At 45.9% G+C, this 15,979-nt stretch overlaps 1 protein-coding gene across 1 annotated transcript in view; it reads right to left on the bottom strand.

The window, feature by feature from the left end:
• RpLP0-like (ribosomal protein LP0-like) overlaps window positions 1–15,979 on the bottom strand; it is a 72,721-nt gene that overhangs the window by 14,725 nt on the left and 42,017 nt on the right. The window contains exon 5 of the mRNA XM_089557902.1: window positions 10,669–10,820. Coding sequence (XP_089414028.1) covers window positions 10,669–10,820 — 152 coding nt within the window. The remainder of the gene's footprint in view (window positions 1–10,668; window positions 10,821–15,979) is intronic.

Here is a 15,979-nt window from a genome sequence, read left to right as displayed (position 1 = left end):
GCAACGGTGATAAGCAAGCTAAGAGCAGCGCCAATAAAGATAGAAATCAACTTCGGCAGCCCCTGCAAGATAGTGCTGACAAAAAGAAAACTCAAATTTCGCGCGACTCCATTGCGACCACGCGGCGAAACCAAAGCTACAAAAGGGGTGTTGCCGCAGTCTGTGCCGCCGCGCTAAAGCTAGACATAAGTTCTGCTTATCTCCGTAAGAAGGCAGCACAAAATTCAAACACTTCTTGTAAGTCCTAAGAGGTGGCAGCACCCCCCAGTGAGCACGCATTGTTCTTTTGGCGCAAAATTTCAAACGGAAGATCGAAACCGTACCTGTACGGCAAAGACCTTGCAGGACAGAAAACCGCCGCCGTACATATACGGCAAAAACCTTCAAAGGGTTCATGTCAAGAGTAACCTCTGGTGGAAAAGAGAGAGAGAGAGATAAAAGGTGAAAAGTGTTTTGTGATATATATTTTTCAACTGAATTTTGTGAAAATGCTGCAGATATAAGAAAATGTACCAGAAGGCTGCTTCAGCATTCACTGCATTCCTACTGGGGTGCTGCTACAGGCGGACAATTTTTTTTTTGTTTGCAAAGCACAGAACTCCGGTTTTTAATTTATGCAAAAAAGTGTCCGTAGAACATACCCACAGTGTAAAGAAAATTTCACACGTGAAATTAAAATTTTGCAAATTTCAATAACAAAGAATGTCTTGGCCTGTGCTGGGGTTCTGGACATCCTACAAAACAAATGGGTCCAATAAAGATGAAACAGTAGTGAAAAAATCAGCTCCGCAAGGCGAGCATCTGGGCAAAAAAACTGTAAAGGAGAAAAATATATCCATTGTTCGAGCATATCCCCACAAAACATAGCCACCATGATTCACAGAGCTATATTTTTAAAGTACTCCCCACTCGATTTCAGCAATAGAGCTATGGGGGACAGCATAAAGAAAAAGAGATGCACAAGCGGATGCAACAATTTTCTGAAAATAAATTTCTTGGCCATCTTTTGCGGGATTTCCGCATTCAAACGGACGCGCTACGGTCAGCTTTGTCCAACATTTCCCCTAGATTCTGTGTCTCTTTGCAGCTAGGCTGATGTCTGCCCGGCAAAAAAAGACGCATTTACTGCGAAGAAAATTTTGAAAATATTTCTAGCCACTCGATTAAGACTCGTTACGTCAAGACTTGAATGGGACTCCGTGATCACTCTCTGAATGTGGATGGTGGTGTAGGTTTGGCTTAGAGATGTGCACGGGCTCGGGCCAGCCCGAAAGCCCATACCCGGCCCAGCCCGCGGGCCGGGCTCGGGCATTGCGGCAGTCTATTCACCCGGGTCCGGGCTGGGCTCGGGCCACGGTATATTTGTCTCGGACGGGCCGGCCGGGCTTCGCGATCGCTCCTGCGTGGCTCCAGCCCCCTTGCTCAGAGTTTGAGCTATCACAGTTTTGGAGAAGCAAGGCAGCGACGTACCCCAAGCTTTCTCTTCTTGCCAAGAAGGTGTTAGCCATTCCGGCTACCAGTTCAAGCAGCGAGAGAAATTTCAGCGCTGCCAGGTTCATTATGCAGGAGCGCCGCACTTGCCTCAAGCCATCATCAATGGACGATTTGTTGTTTTTACATAATAACTTGGAGTGATAACTCTCTACATGCGCCGTGTTTGCATATACTCACTAATTTTCATCTTGACCATGAGAGCCAAACATTTTAAAAGCATTGAAATAAACTGATTTTCCTTAAATTATCTCTTTCTGTTTCGTCGTCACTTCAATTTTAGTTTTGCAGGTCGGGCTGGGCCCGGGCCGGGCCTTAACTCGGGCCGGGCCCGGGCGGGCTCAGGTTTCTTCAGTGTCGGGCCGGGCCTCCGTCAGTAGTGTAGGGCTCGGGCCGGGCGCGGGCTGAAATTTGCGGCCCGTGCACAGCTCTAGTTTGGCTCCTCATGGATTCGCATGGAAAAAAGCAGAGTTTGCTAGCGAGAATGGCCAGTGGTGCCAACACACCTGCACTTCATTTTTGATGCGATATCATTAGGAGGGCCATGAAGCCGAAATCTGTTCAGCGGCATCAGCGTCGGTGCTTAAGGGGGCAGCCTGGTCTTGAAAAGGAAATTTTATCAATCTAGTCATAGTTATGAAGTTTCCAGGGCACACATATTTTTGTGCGCTGATTCTGGATGTGTCATTTAATTTCATGTAAAACAATTCCTTGAGCACTGATGCAGTTTTTATGCAAGTATTTTACGAAGAGTTTCGAAGGAAATTTGCTGCGGGAAACTTGCTGAAATGTACGCCATTGGGTTCTCTTGGTACCAAGGAATGCAATAAGGGTAAAATTATCACCCTGGCTATCTTGAGTTACTGGGAGCTGCCACTTCAGAAACAGGAATAAACTTTAACTTCAAAACCCTATAACTCAAGTTCTATGATAGGCAGGAAGACAATTTTACCCTTATTGCACCCACGTCTCGTCACAGGTCAATACATAGTCCAAAAAATCGGGGTCCTCATTCACATGATGAAGAAGATCCTGGCAGATCGCTATCCGGTTGACCTTTTGCTCCTCTGACAACACTCCCGGCACCAATTTCGCGCACACTTTTCGCATGGCTAAGTTTTCCGTCACATTCTCAAAAACTTGGGTTTGAGGAATGCTCAAGTCATCTGCAATCATTCTCATACTCATCCTACGATCACCGTTTAGTAAATATTTCACTCGCAACACATTTTCGTTGGTCTCACTGGTCGAAGGGCGTCCGGAGCGGTCACCATCTTCCACTCTTTCCCTGCCTTCTCGGAACGGCTTGTGCCACTCAAAAACTCCTTTATCTACCCATGGCAGCATCACCGTAGGCCTTCTTAATCATGTCATGCATCTCTTTGCCCGTTTTACCAAGCTTTACACAAAATTTTATCGCGTGTCACTGATCTAGTAAACGTTCCATGATTCTCCGTGACGAGGCGCTTCGACAGGGGTTCACAGTACAAGCGACCTGCTCTCTTCAACGGCCGAGAGCCAACTGCCGATTTTTCCCAGCGTTCCCAATATCCCCCTTCACCGATCCTGCAAGCACAGACCGCCTCACGTCCGCCCGTTTGCCCAGGAAAAAATCAGTCCTACTACTTTCAGAACAGACCCTGTACATAGGGGTGACATGTGATGTTCTTGATGATAGCTTAGTGTGGTTTGTTTTGTTTTTTCCTATTTATATGTGCATGTTTTCTGGAATAAAACTTCAGTTGTGAGTAGCGCTAGTCCCTGTCTTTGTCTTCGTGTTTCTGCACAATTTTTTCAGTATGCTCTTCTAAGTGCTATCACCTCCGAGCTTCTCTGAATGAGATATTTCCCTTGGTCCTTATAGCTATGATTTCCTTCTCTTTAATAAGGGGGGGAAGCTGGTCTTAGAAAAAAAAAAATTTTGTTAATGAAGTCACAGTAATGGAAACTTCAAGAAACATGTATCTTTACGTGCTGATTCTAAATATGTAATTTAATTTTATGTAAAACAAATCCTTGTGCACCTATATAATATGTTATGCAACTTTTTGCCGAGAGCCCTCAATAAATTTTGCTGCACGAAACTTGTTAGGACGCATGCCATTGGCTTGTCTTGACTTCAAACTATGCAATAAGGGCAGAATTATTATCCTGCCTATCACAGGAGTTGAGTTACAGGGTTTTGAATTTGCCACTTAACAAACGGGAAGAAACTGATGATTTCAAAATCCTATAACTCGCCTTCTATAACAGGCAGGGTGATAATTTTACCCTTACTGCACAGCTTGCTGTCAGACAAACCAATGGCATGCAATCTAACAAGTTTTCTGCAGTAGAATTTCTTTCAAACTCTTGGCAAAAGTTACCCAACATATTGCATAAGTGCGTAAGGACTTGTACATAATCTTAAATTACATATTTGGAATCAGCATGCAAAAATGCATGTTCCCTGAAGATTCCATAGTTGTGACTTCATTAATAAAAATTTGTTTCAAAGACCCTCTTGCGGTACGCACAACTTGGCACAGCGTCACAGTTGTATGACTGATCATCCTTTGAAGCATATTTGACGCATGTTTCGTGGCTGCGGCAGATCCATGACCATACTTCTGGTATTCGAAGCATCTATGGGAGTTCGGCATGTATGGGCATACATGAAGATTCATGTGCCCTACTTCTATTGTTTCAGGGAATGTGCTGGATTTGAATCTCAGGATAAGGTGTTTGGTAGGTCTTTCCTTATTATCTTTCCAGATCTTGATTCTATGTATGTTGATTACTTCTTGGTCAGCAAGCCCTTCCTGCATTTCTTCCTCTGTCAAATGACAAAAGTCACTCTCAGAGATAACACGGCAGATCGTGTTTAGGGATCGGTGAGCTGCGATCAAAACAGGCATTACCGTGAAAACCCGCGTATAATACGAGGTTTTCTTCCCATAATTAGCGTCCTAAATTTCCGCCTCGTACTATTTGCGGATCCGAACAAGAATTTTTGAAGTTGCTCGAAGTTTTGGTTTTGTTATTGCGGCGTGGCTACAGCTTGGCTTGGCTTCGTTACTCTCGACAAACTACAGTCACGATGTCGCTTCTTTGTTGATCCATTGGGTGCGCCGGGGGGTCGTGGTGTGCCGTGTGCCTGTTGACAACGCACGTGCTTGCATGTAAGGAATGCTTCGTGAAGTGGATATTGTTTTGGGGAGCACGATGTCAGGGTCTTGAAAACAGTACGCAACTGCTTTCAAGCGAAAAGTGATTTTAGCTGCGGAGAACATCGGCAACAGTGCGGCCGGGAGGCAGTTTGGTCTTGTCGAAGGAAGCATCCGTGGATGGCGAAGACAGAAAGAAGCCCTTTTCGCGTGCAGCGGAACGCGACGAAGCTTTCGTGGCCCCTTGATGTTTGTGTAAACAAACCGTTCAAGGACGCTGTCAAGCAGTGCTACGCAGAGTGGATGCTCTCAGGTGAGCCTGCAGTGACGCCGACCGGGCGGCTGAAGCGGGCTTCGCCAGCCACGCAGTGTAAATAAATCATGGACGCATCTCGTGCGGCATTTTGAACGCCCTCGGTGGCACGGAAGATGAGTACATCTGGGATGATTCGTTGGACAAAGAAATGTCTGAAGAAAGCGCTGCTGAAGAAGAAAGTGATTGAAGTGAAGTGCGGATTGCAATTTGAATAAATGTCTTCTCTAATCTTTCGTCACTCGTATTATAGGCGGGTAAAACTTTTTTTTTCCCATTTCACGTCTCTAAAACTTCACCTCGTATTATATTTGGGTTCGTATTATATGCGGGTTTTTACAGTATTTCCCCTATGATCCCAATGTTTGGGAGCTTTGAGTGCTGTACATTGTTTTGCAGTTCTAGTAGCAAATCAAATTTTAGCTGCTTTGTAACCTCGGCCCGAAGAATCTGGCAAGGACTTTGGAGACTATGAAAGGGGACAAAATTCGTGCTGGCTTTTCTTCTGCCTCACTGTGTACTACATGGTATTTCAGAGATGTTACCTTCTTTCTTTTGAAAAAATTGCTGCCCGTTCCATCCTCTTTTGTGGGAAAGGGGAGCCATAAAAAATATACTGTTCGGCTGTGGTGCCAGCCACCCAACATGATGCCCAACGAGGGGACGGGACAAGCACTTGGAAGTCATGCCCACGCCAGCTGTACACCGCCAGTATAACCAAATAGGGGCAAGCCAGGGCAGCTATAACATACAAGGTTAACCCTAGCCGCCAGGAAAGAAGGAAAACCAAGCAGGGAGGAGGAGATAGGAAGGTTTCAGGCCAGAGGTGCCGTCTGCGGGAAGCTGGGGCCAAAGAAGCGTTTTGCCTCCGCCGAGGGGCGTTAAAGGTCCAAACACTCGGCACTGGCTCAACCATCAGGTTCCCGTTTTCCCTGGACACAGCCATGACACGTACGGCTAAGTGTGGATGCTTGGGGCACTTGGTGCCACACGGCACTCACAGACATCTGCTACGACAGACGCCCCCGGCAGGGCCTTTCTGATCTCCGAGTCCCTTCTCAGTGAGATGGAGAAAATCAATTTCATAAATTACGCTGCGAACCGTGCTCAAGGACCTCGAGCAGTGACAGAAACACGGACATTACAGAACTACACAATTTTGAGTGTTTTGAATGTCGCACATTATCTCCCAGAGTTCAAGCATTAGGTCACCACTTCTCCCTTTCGTTACACTGTAGCCTGGGCCCAAGGGATCCACGGATCTGTTAGCAGCTATGCGCGAGTATTCAATAATTTTGAACACATAGTAAAGTATTCAATATTCAATTCGAACAGAATGTCTGGTATGCGAAATCTCAATCTCAACGTATTTGCCTTGAGCGAACATGTTTTGGAACTCTTGCTGCGTGTGCTTTCAGTTCTGCGCACAATCAAAGTCCCGACCCCACGCTGCATGCCTGGGCTCCTGTGCAAATGCTGGAGCCAGTCTGTGCATGCCTATGGTAACAGACGTGAGCACCCCGATCGTACCTGCCCCGTGTCTGCGGCTGCGCTACCTGTGATGCGCACGTGCCATAACTGGCACAGCGGCGTGCATCAATAGAGAGATTTAGCACAGAGCTATCTTTTTTTGTGTGCTGCCAGTGTGCACACGCTGACAGGTATGGCAGGGCAGGCGTGCAAACAGTTGGCCGCCCCCTGGCATCTTGTGGCATCCTTAGAATGTTCTGTGTACGTGCAGTGGTTCCTCGTGGAAGTGGATTGCACTATGCTAAATCTCTCATCTCGGAGGATTTATTTATTTATTTTATTTATTGATACTGCGATCTTTTACAAGACCTTCGCAGGGTGGGCACACAATACATAAATTCTGGAAACAACAAAAACGTCCTCAGGAACAAGCAAACAATACAAGAACAATTGATCAACAATTTAAGATCAAGAACACAATTGCAAAAAAAAAAAAAAAAAAACGAAACACAGAAATGTAGCGGTACGACATTTTAAAAATTAAAGGTGGCTTTCAAACCTTTTTAGTGAAGTTTGGGTTACTGCATCATTAGTTAGATTATTCCAGTCTGTAATCGTTCTGGGGAAAAAGGAGTACTTAAAGGTGTTAATTCGTGCGTTTGATGGTGTTACTGTAAAATCATGGCGTTGTCTTGTGTTGTACCCTGAGGAGAACGATATAATATTGGATGTGTCAATATTGTACTGACCTTTGATTAACTGAAATAAAAATTTTAGACGACAGATGCGATTTTAGACGACACAGGATGCATCGCCCCCTTGGTTTCCGCAGAGAGGGTCTGAGATGACTGCAGCCCCCCTTTCGCCACATGAAATTCGCTAAAAAAGTGCAACAGTGCAGGCAAGAAGGGGCGCTAGTACGACACACAGGGAGACAGGGACCCCTTTCGCAATGCCCTACGCTACCGCGTTGAGTGCACAGGGCATACGCTTAGCAGGCACCATGGACTCACCGCTTAACAGCAACAGCTGTGCAACGACGCAATCACAGTTAAAAGCAGCAGTCAGAGGCGCCACATACAGGTCTCACACCCCGAAGATACATCGGCACTGAACGTAGGTCAGCTCGTCCATTTTCCGATGGCCGTTTTTGCAGAAAATCAACCCAACTTCACTGAGCGTGACAAAGTTTCACTGCGAACACTCCTTTTTTTATGTAATGGCATTGTGTGTTCAAAAAATACATGACTTTGAAAATGCCTATTGTGCCACTCAACCATTTTTGTGTGCCAGAAGTAGATATTATTAAAAAAAAAAAAATTACTATTCACTTCGAACCAAAAACAAAAAACTATTATTTGCACATTTAGATATTCTGAAACTGTGAATTAGGATATTATCCTGGCTGGCTTTTTGTCACTTCATAGCGCACTTAGTACATTTTGGCAAGTTTCCTTCGTTTCCTGGTAGAAATGGGAAGCTACATCGATCCGCGCTCTTTTTGTGAAAAAGGGGGAGCCATAAGCTTGCTGTCAACATGTTGCATTTCTGCCACGTTGACTCTGATGGCACCTTGCTGACATGCATTCCATTCGAGGAGGTACACGTGAGCCTCGAGTCCTTCAAGGCGGCAATTCCATGCATTCCAATTCCACTTCCATGCTGCTCTCACTACACCTGTATCGCTGGGGAAGCGAGTGGCCCCAAGATTTACTCCAAATTGCATCGCTTCACCACCTGACATGATGCAGCTGTAGAGTGTGGCAGGACAAACTCTACAGAGTCACAGCAACAGCACGGTTGCGTAATCGGAACAGGACAACTATGTGACCGAACTGCACTCGACAGAGATGAAGGCTTTATGCAAAGCACTACTGTAATATTAAAAAAAAAAAAAACAAACAAAAAAAAAACGAGAGCTGTATCTTTTTCCAAACTCAGCACTGCTGCAAGATGTTTTAAGGAACCTGTCCACTGTAGAGAGGGCAGGAGTGAAGTGTGCTTTGTGGCACTGCAGGCATGCTCAACCCCATCCCCCCCAACCTCCACCACCATCAGCTTTACTACGCTCACTGTACGACAAATGCCTCTCCCACATCTCTCCAGTCAATCCTGTACTGTGCCTGCTGCAGCCGCCTTGCCCCTGCAGTGTTCTTAAAGGTGCACTGAAGAGGATTCTGAACATGTCTTTTTGCCACGGGAACTACCTACACGTTCCTAGCATTTTTAGAAACTGCGGCTTATTGCCCTCTGTGGCCGATTTCCCTAATTAAATTGAATCAACGTCCGGCTCCCGCCTTTATTTTTAATTCTCACTGGTACGGTGGGCGGAGTCGACCAACGCGTGGAGTGCCTTGCAGCCAGCTCCGTGGAGGCTTTGCTTTTGCTTCATTTTGTTTTTTAGGTTTCCGCGAATAAATAGTTTCATTTGCAGATAAAATAACCGCAAAATAAGCCCGCAGAACTAAAAATACGCGCGGACTATTTGCTTCTACGGACTACTATGTATTACTCCGCCGATGGCAGAGCGGCAAGCCGCCACGGGACTGGGTGAAAGGCACTCCCTGCATTGGTCAACTCAGCCCACCGCACGAGGGAGAATTTAAAAAAAAAAAGGCGGGAGCCGGGCGTTAATTCGATTTAATTAGGGAAATCGGCCACACAGGGCAATAAGTCGAAGTTTCTAAGAATGCTCGAAACCTGTAGATTGAGTTCCCACGGCAAAAAGACAAGTTCAGATTCCTCTTCAGTGCACCTTTTTAAGGGGGGAAGAGGGTCTTGGAAATAAATTTTTACTAATGAAGTCACAACCATGCAATCTTCAGGGAACATGCATTTTTGCGTGCTGATTCCAAATATGTATTGAATCTTATGCAAAACAAGTCCTTGTGCACTTATGCATTATGTTAGGAAACTTTTGCCGAGAGTTTGAAAGAAATTCTACAGCAGAAAACTTGTTAGATTGCATGCCATTGGTTTCTCTTGACATCAAGCTGTGCAATAAGTGTAGAATTATCATCCTGCCTGTTATAGAAGGTGAACTATAGGATTTTGAAATCATCAGTTTCTTCCCGTTTGTGAAGTGGCAAACCAAAAACCCTGTAACTAAGCTTCTATGATAGGCAGGATAATAATTTTGTCCTTACTGCATAGTCTGATGTCAAGACAAACCAATGGCATGCGTCCTAGCAAGTTTCCTGCAGCAAAATTTATCGAGTGCTGTAGGCAAAAAATTATATAACATATTATATAAATGCATAAGGAGTTGTTTTACATAAAACTGAATTACATATTTGGAATCGGCACGCAAAGGTACATGTTTCTTGAAGATTGCATTATTGTGACTTCATTAAAGGTGCACTGAAGAGGATTCTGAACATGCCTTTTTGCCGCGGGAACTCGATCCACACGTTCCTAGCATTCTTAGAAACAGTGACTTATTGCCCTGTGTGGCCGATTTCCCCAATTAAAATGAATTAACGTCCGGCTCCCGCCTTTTTTTTGAATTCTGCCTCGTACGGTGGGCGGAGTCGACCAACGCGTGGAGCGCCTTTCACCCAGTCCCGTGGAGGCTTTGCTTTCGCTTTACTTTGTTTTTTAGGTTTCCATGAATAAATAGTTTCATTCGCAGATAATATAGCCACAAAATAAGCCCGAATAAATAAAAATACACGCGGACTATTTGCTACTACGGACTACTACGTATTACTCCGCCGATGGCAGAGCGGCAAGCCGCCACGAGACTGGGTGAAAGGCGCTCTACGCGTTGGTCGACTCCGCCCACCGTACGAGGCAGAATTAAAAAAAAAAGGCGGGAGCCGGACGTTAATTCGATTTAATTGGGGAAATCGGCCACACAGGGCAGTAAATCGCAGTTTCTAAGAAAGCTCGGAACGTGTAGATCGAGTTCGCGCGGCAAAAAGACAAGTTCAGATTCCTCTTCAGTGCACCTTTAACAAAATTTTTTTTTTCTAAAGACCAGCTTCCCCCCCTTAATCTCAGCTGCCCACCAAAACTTTTGCTGCCCCCCGCTGCGCTTGCCTTCCGTTACCCTTGATAACCATTGGTTATCTTGCCTTCGTATTACATACCCTGCCCAAGCCCATCTCTTCTTTTTGACTTCAACCAGGACATCATTAACCCGTGTCTGTTATCACAACCTCCACTGCTCTCTTATTCCCACGCTCTGTCCCGCATCGCAGCTTCAACACTCAAAGTGAAAGAACCCGTGGCAGTGCTCCCCATCACCTTTCTGGAGGCTAGTGGGTAGGCCCAGGTGCCTCAGGTGTGGCTCCAGAGAGTGCTGGAACTGGGGGAGTGGACCTTGGTCCAGCAAGACCTGCTGCGTTGCCCGAAAGCCTGCCCGCGCGAAGTCTGCGTCCCGGTACTCGTCAAACCACCTGAAAAACAGGCCCAAAGCATGACCGAGGGGAAAACAACAGTGCTCAGGGGTCAGTGATTGTCCCCGGATGCCTCTCCATGATTCAAAGTGAAAGGCAAAAAGCACTCTTCGAGCACCAACAAGAAGGGTAATAACCCGCAAAACTGAGCACACAAAGAAAAAATAAATAAATGCACAAATGTATCTAAACACATGACATGTCAAGTAGAAAACGGAAAGCAAAGCAGACAATAAAGAAAAAAATGGCTGAGGCTTAGCTAAGGTTAAGCCTAGTCAGATGCGAAGCATATTGATGGCTAGGCTTGGTAAAGTTCCTCGCTTTGTTCTTCAATTGTTGTAGAACGTTGTCGCCGAGCCGCATATTGAGCACGCCGCTTAGCCAGACGTTCATCCCGCTCTTCATCGGTCTCTGTGGCACGCTGAAGCTTTCGCTTCTCGTTCAAATCAGCCCTGCTTCTAGGCGGCATCCCAACACCTGGCCGCCTCGTAAGTGCCCGGAGAGCGAGGCAAGCTCAGCTTTATACCGCTGCTGTAGCGTCACGTGGTCAGCTGCAACGCCTCTGATGTGGAGCCTCCACCGCCGCGGCCGACCGCGCGAGCCGGCAGCCCATCTCTCCTCTGCTGTGACGTCATGTTGTCACGTGGTCACGCTAAAGGTCAATGGTAGCTCCACCGCCGCGCTCGACGGGCTGTAGTGTAGCTCTAGTAATATGCTTCGCATAAAAACTGATGGTCATTTTGCATAGTTAGAACAAATGTGAATTAGGTGCCCTAGAACTTCGGTTTTCACTTCAGTTCCAGTGTTCGGCTCCATTATTCGCAGATGGAAGTTGTTTGGATAGCAATAATGGGTTAATGTCCATCTATGCAGAATTGGTCATTCTGTACTTTACATTCATAGATCGCTGGGAGTCCTTGTACCACATCTTCCACAGTGGTGCAGCAGTTAAGCGATGCACCACTTCCCTGCGGTGGCAGGTGCTGCCACCGGTGGAGCGTGTGGTGACCTGGGTGGCCCACCTGGTCACTCCTCCCAGGATTCTTCGCTCACAATGCCGATCACGCCACCACCATCGGCCACCACTGCCACCACCAGATTTTCTGCCGAATGGGAGCCTTAACGCTTCCATGTTAAAATTGGAGGGCACACCTCAGCATTACTGGATTAATTTAGTGCCGATATTGAATTGGTCATTCTATATGTACAGAGGGCAAAACACGTCTACAACGAGTGAACTGTCAGTTCCGCACCTCCCAAAGCTGCTGCGACCAGGAAGTAAAAAAAATTACAACGAAATCCTATGAGTTTAACTGCACATGCTTACGTCCAGATCATTTTTAACCAAATGTTATCTATAGATATCATCATCATCATCATTTATTTGGCCCTTAAAGGCCCCTGGGGGGTATTACATAAGGGGGGGGTGGGGAGTAGTACATTCAACATGACTCACATTGGTGGTGAGAAAAAAAAAAAGAATAAGAAAAAGAACAAAAAAAAAACACACAACAAAAGCATAAAGAGAAATAAAGTCACGAAAGGGAAATGAAACAATTTATACAGCAAGATAACACATCAGACGTTCTTTAAACCTTACTGGATCGCGTTCAATGACAACCGATTCTGGAAGCCTATTCCAGTCTTGAATAGCGGCTGGCAAAAATGATTTGTTAAAGGCATTAGTTGATCCGTATAAACGTTGGATGCTCATGGAGTTGAATAAACGGGATGACGTGCGCACAGGAGGGACTAGAAGGGACTCGCGTAGGTTAGGAAAATTGTGATATAATTTGTGCAATAAACATAAGCGAGAAACTTTGCATCTAAGGGCTAGTGGGCTGATAGCGATGGATGACTTGATAGCGGTAATGCTGTGGTGAAAATCGTAATCTGAAGTAATAACGTGTTCTAGATAAGCGTTTTGCCCTCTGTACATTCACATACACCTGGCAGTCCTCATGCCACTTCTGTCACAGCGGTACTGTGGTTAAGCGATGCGTCACTGCACTGTCAGATGCAGGTGCTGCTATCAGTAGGCCCTGGATGACCCAGGCTGCTGTTCCCGAGCAACATCTCGTGACAAATCACACAATCCAGAGGACAGGTTGTGATAGCGTCACAAGGTCCCGTGACCCAGGTGGCCCCCCTGCTACCTACACTGCTTCTGTGGCCATTTTTTCATGGACTTTTCGCTCACGGCCAATGCCGCCGTTACCAACTTTTCTGTGTTGTGGGCTCCTTAACGGTATCGCATTAAAACGACGCTCCTCAACTCATACACGCCGACGCCGCAGAAAAAAAAGAAGGTCAGCAGAGACACTTGAGCCTGCTTATGTGCTTTCACGCAAAAACCTGCTTTCACGTAAAACAATTCCTCGAAGCACTCACGTAATTTTGATGCATGTATTTTGCAAAAAGCTTTGAAAAAAATTTCTTGCGGGAAGCTCGCTGAAATGTGTGCCATTGGGTTCTCTTGACACCAAGGAATGCAATAAGGGTAAAATTGTCTTCCTGCCTATCATGGAACTTAGGTTATAGGGTTTTGAAGTCGTCGCTTCAGAAATGAGAAGAAAAGTTTCTGAAGCGACAACTTCTAAACCCTATAACTCAACTTCTATGATAGCCAGGATGATAATTTTACCCTTATTGCATTCCTTGGTGTCAAGAGAACCCAGTGGCATATATTTCAACGAGTTTCCCGCAGCAAGTTTTCTTCAAAACTCTTCGCAAAATACTTGCATAAAAATTGCATAAGTGCTCAAGGAATTGTTTTACATGAAATTAAATGACATATCTAGAATCAGCGCACAAAAATAGATGTGCCCTGAAAACTTCATAACTATGACTAGATTAATAAAATTTTCTTTTCAAGACCAGGCTCCCCCCTTAAAAACTGCCAAATTTCACGGCAGACATTCCCAGAAATTTTAATGCAATTAATAGGAACCTAGAGCTCTGCCAATAAAATGAAATATGTAAACACACTGAAGATTCGCAAATCACCGGAAACTATCTCACGCCCAATGCTTACCCTCTTTTTACACCTTGTACAGCGACAAAGCAGATGTCAAAAGCCAAGCTTGCTAAGTGCTCACGTTTTATATACATCGAATCATCGATATATCAAGCTATTTCATGATCTTATTTGAGTTCGATATATTCTGGATCGGCTATACTGGCAAAACCTCTATCAGTGTATTTCATTTTTTTTTTTACTTTTTTTTCTGGCTAATCGAAGCTCCTGTATCAGTGCAAGTAGGACTTCTGTCATAAGAATGTGGTAACCCCTTAATACAGGCGAACTTCAATTTGCCCCCAGGGTTGAAGTGTCGCCTCCCAAGTTAAAGCTGAAAGGCAAGCAGGGAACCTTTCGCAGCCAATGTCTCATGCCAGGGGAGTACACACATGCAAGTGATGTCATGTGTGTACTCCCTCGGCATTCGCACTCACTTGCATGCCTGTTGTACAACAGGCCGGGTGAAACGTGCTTTGTACGACCACCATGCTGGGTTACTGCCATTTTACAGGCTGCTGTCATCTGGGCAATTCTGCAGGCACTTAGCTGTAGAATAAAGTTAACACTCGTTATCTGACCCCTGGTTAATTCGGAAAGCGAGATAATTCGACCAGCGAGCCTTATCCCTACAAAAATATACACGAGTCTATGGGGTGAAGCACGTTGTTTCAATGCAGCTGCGTAAAAAAAAAAAAAAAATGCAGCGTAGGCCATCTGTACGGTTGTCATCATCAGCAGTGTGAGGGAGGGTGAGGGAAGCAGGGTCTGCGGTGGCCAAATGCTTTGTTGTCTTGCTTTGACTCTCTGCTAGCCCTAACTTTGTGTAGTCGTGTCGTAGTCGCATTAATCCTATCTTTAAGTCTTGTTTTGGCGTGTCGTTGCTGCGTGCTTTTTGCTGCTGCAGTCACGGTTACTTAACCCTAAGTCACCTTTCTTGGTTATTGCGCGCTTCACCACCGTGTTTACTGTGCTGCTTTGGAGAGTGTGTAGCACGCTGTGCCTGCGCATCTCCCACCACGTCGCATGCTGCTGCGATGGCGACATCGGCAAAGCGGCCAAAGTACCAGGTGAAAGATCTAGCCACGAAAGTAGAAATATTGAATGCGGTCAAGAACGCCGTTTCCTGCCGTGACCTGACAGACAAATACGAAGTGCAACGGACAACCTTGGCCATGTATGTCAAAAATGAAAAAAGTATCTTGGAGGCGTTCCGACAGTGAAACCGTCAATGCCAAAAGAAAACGACTGTGGATGGCGGCCCACCCGGAACTTGAAGCTGTGGTGCGATGGATCACAAACGCATTTAAGGCTTATCTTCCTGTGTGTGGGCCACTAATTTGTGCCCACACTGAAACATTAGCCGCCAAAAGGAACACTGAAGATTTTAAAGCTTCGGAAGATTGGCTAGCTCGTTTCAGAAGCTGGCACAGTTTGACTTTTAAGCATGTGTGCAGTGAAAGAGCCTCCGTGAATGAAGTGATCGAGGAGTGACCATCAGGCTTCAAGAACACCTGGCTGCGTATGACGCCAGTAATAAAATCAACGCCGCCGAGACAGCGCTGTTTTTTAAAGCACTCCCAGACAAAACGATCTCATTCAAAGGTGACGCTTGCATAGCAGGAAAATGCAGCAAGGAAAGAGTTACCGTCCTAATTGCCACCAACATGACGGGAACACAGCGTTTGCCACTTTTAGTGATAGGAAGGCGCAGAAGCCGAGGTGCCTCAAGAACGCGAGGCCCTGTTGATTACCAAGCTAAGAGGAAGGCCTGGATGACATTTAACATTTTTCAGTGCTGGCTGCAACAATTTGACTGATGCTTTGGAGTTGAGAGATGCTCATGATTGCGGACAACAGCAGTGCTCACTACAAGGTGTTGGGCCTTGAATGGATCAAGCTGGTGTTTCTCCCTCCGAATGTAGCCGAAGCCCTGTAGCCCATGGATCAGGGCATAATTCAATACACCAAATTTAAATACAGAAAGCACATGCTGCAGCGTGTGCTTTTGTGTATGGAAACTGGGAAGAAGTGTGACCTGACACTCCTCAGCGCTTTGAACATTCTGGCACATGAATGGGCCGACATGTCTGCAGCAATCACAGCAAACTGCTCCTGGCAGAGCGGTCTTGTGCCGCCGGAC

This window comes from Amblyomma mixtum, chromosome 1 (assembly GCF_055824585.1).
Source record: "Amblyomma mixtum isolate Tamu chromosome 1, ASM5582458v1, whole genome shotgun sequence".
Lineage (NCBI taxonomy): Eukaryota > Metazoa > Arthropoda > Arachnida > Ixodida > Ixodidae > Amblyomma > Amblyomma mixtum.
This window is presented reverse-complemented; position numbering and strand designations above follow the sequence as displayed.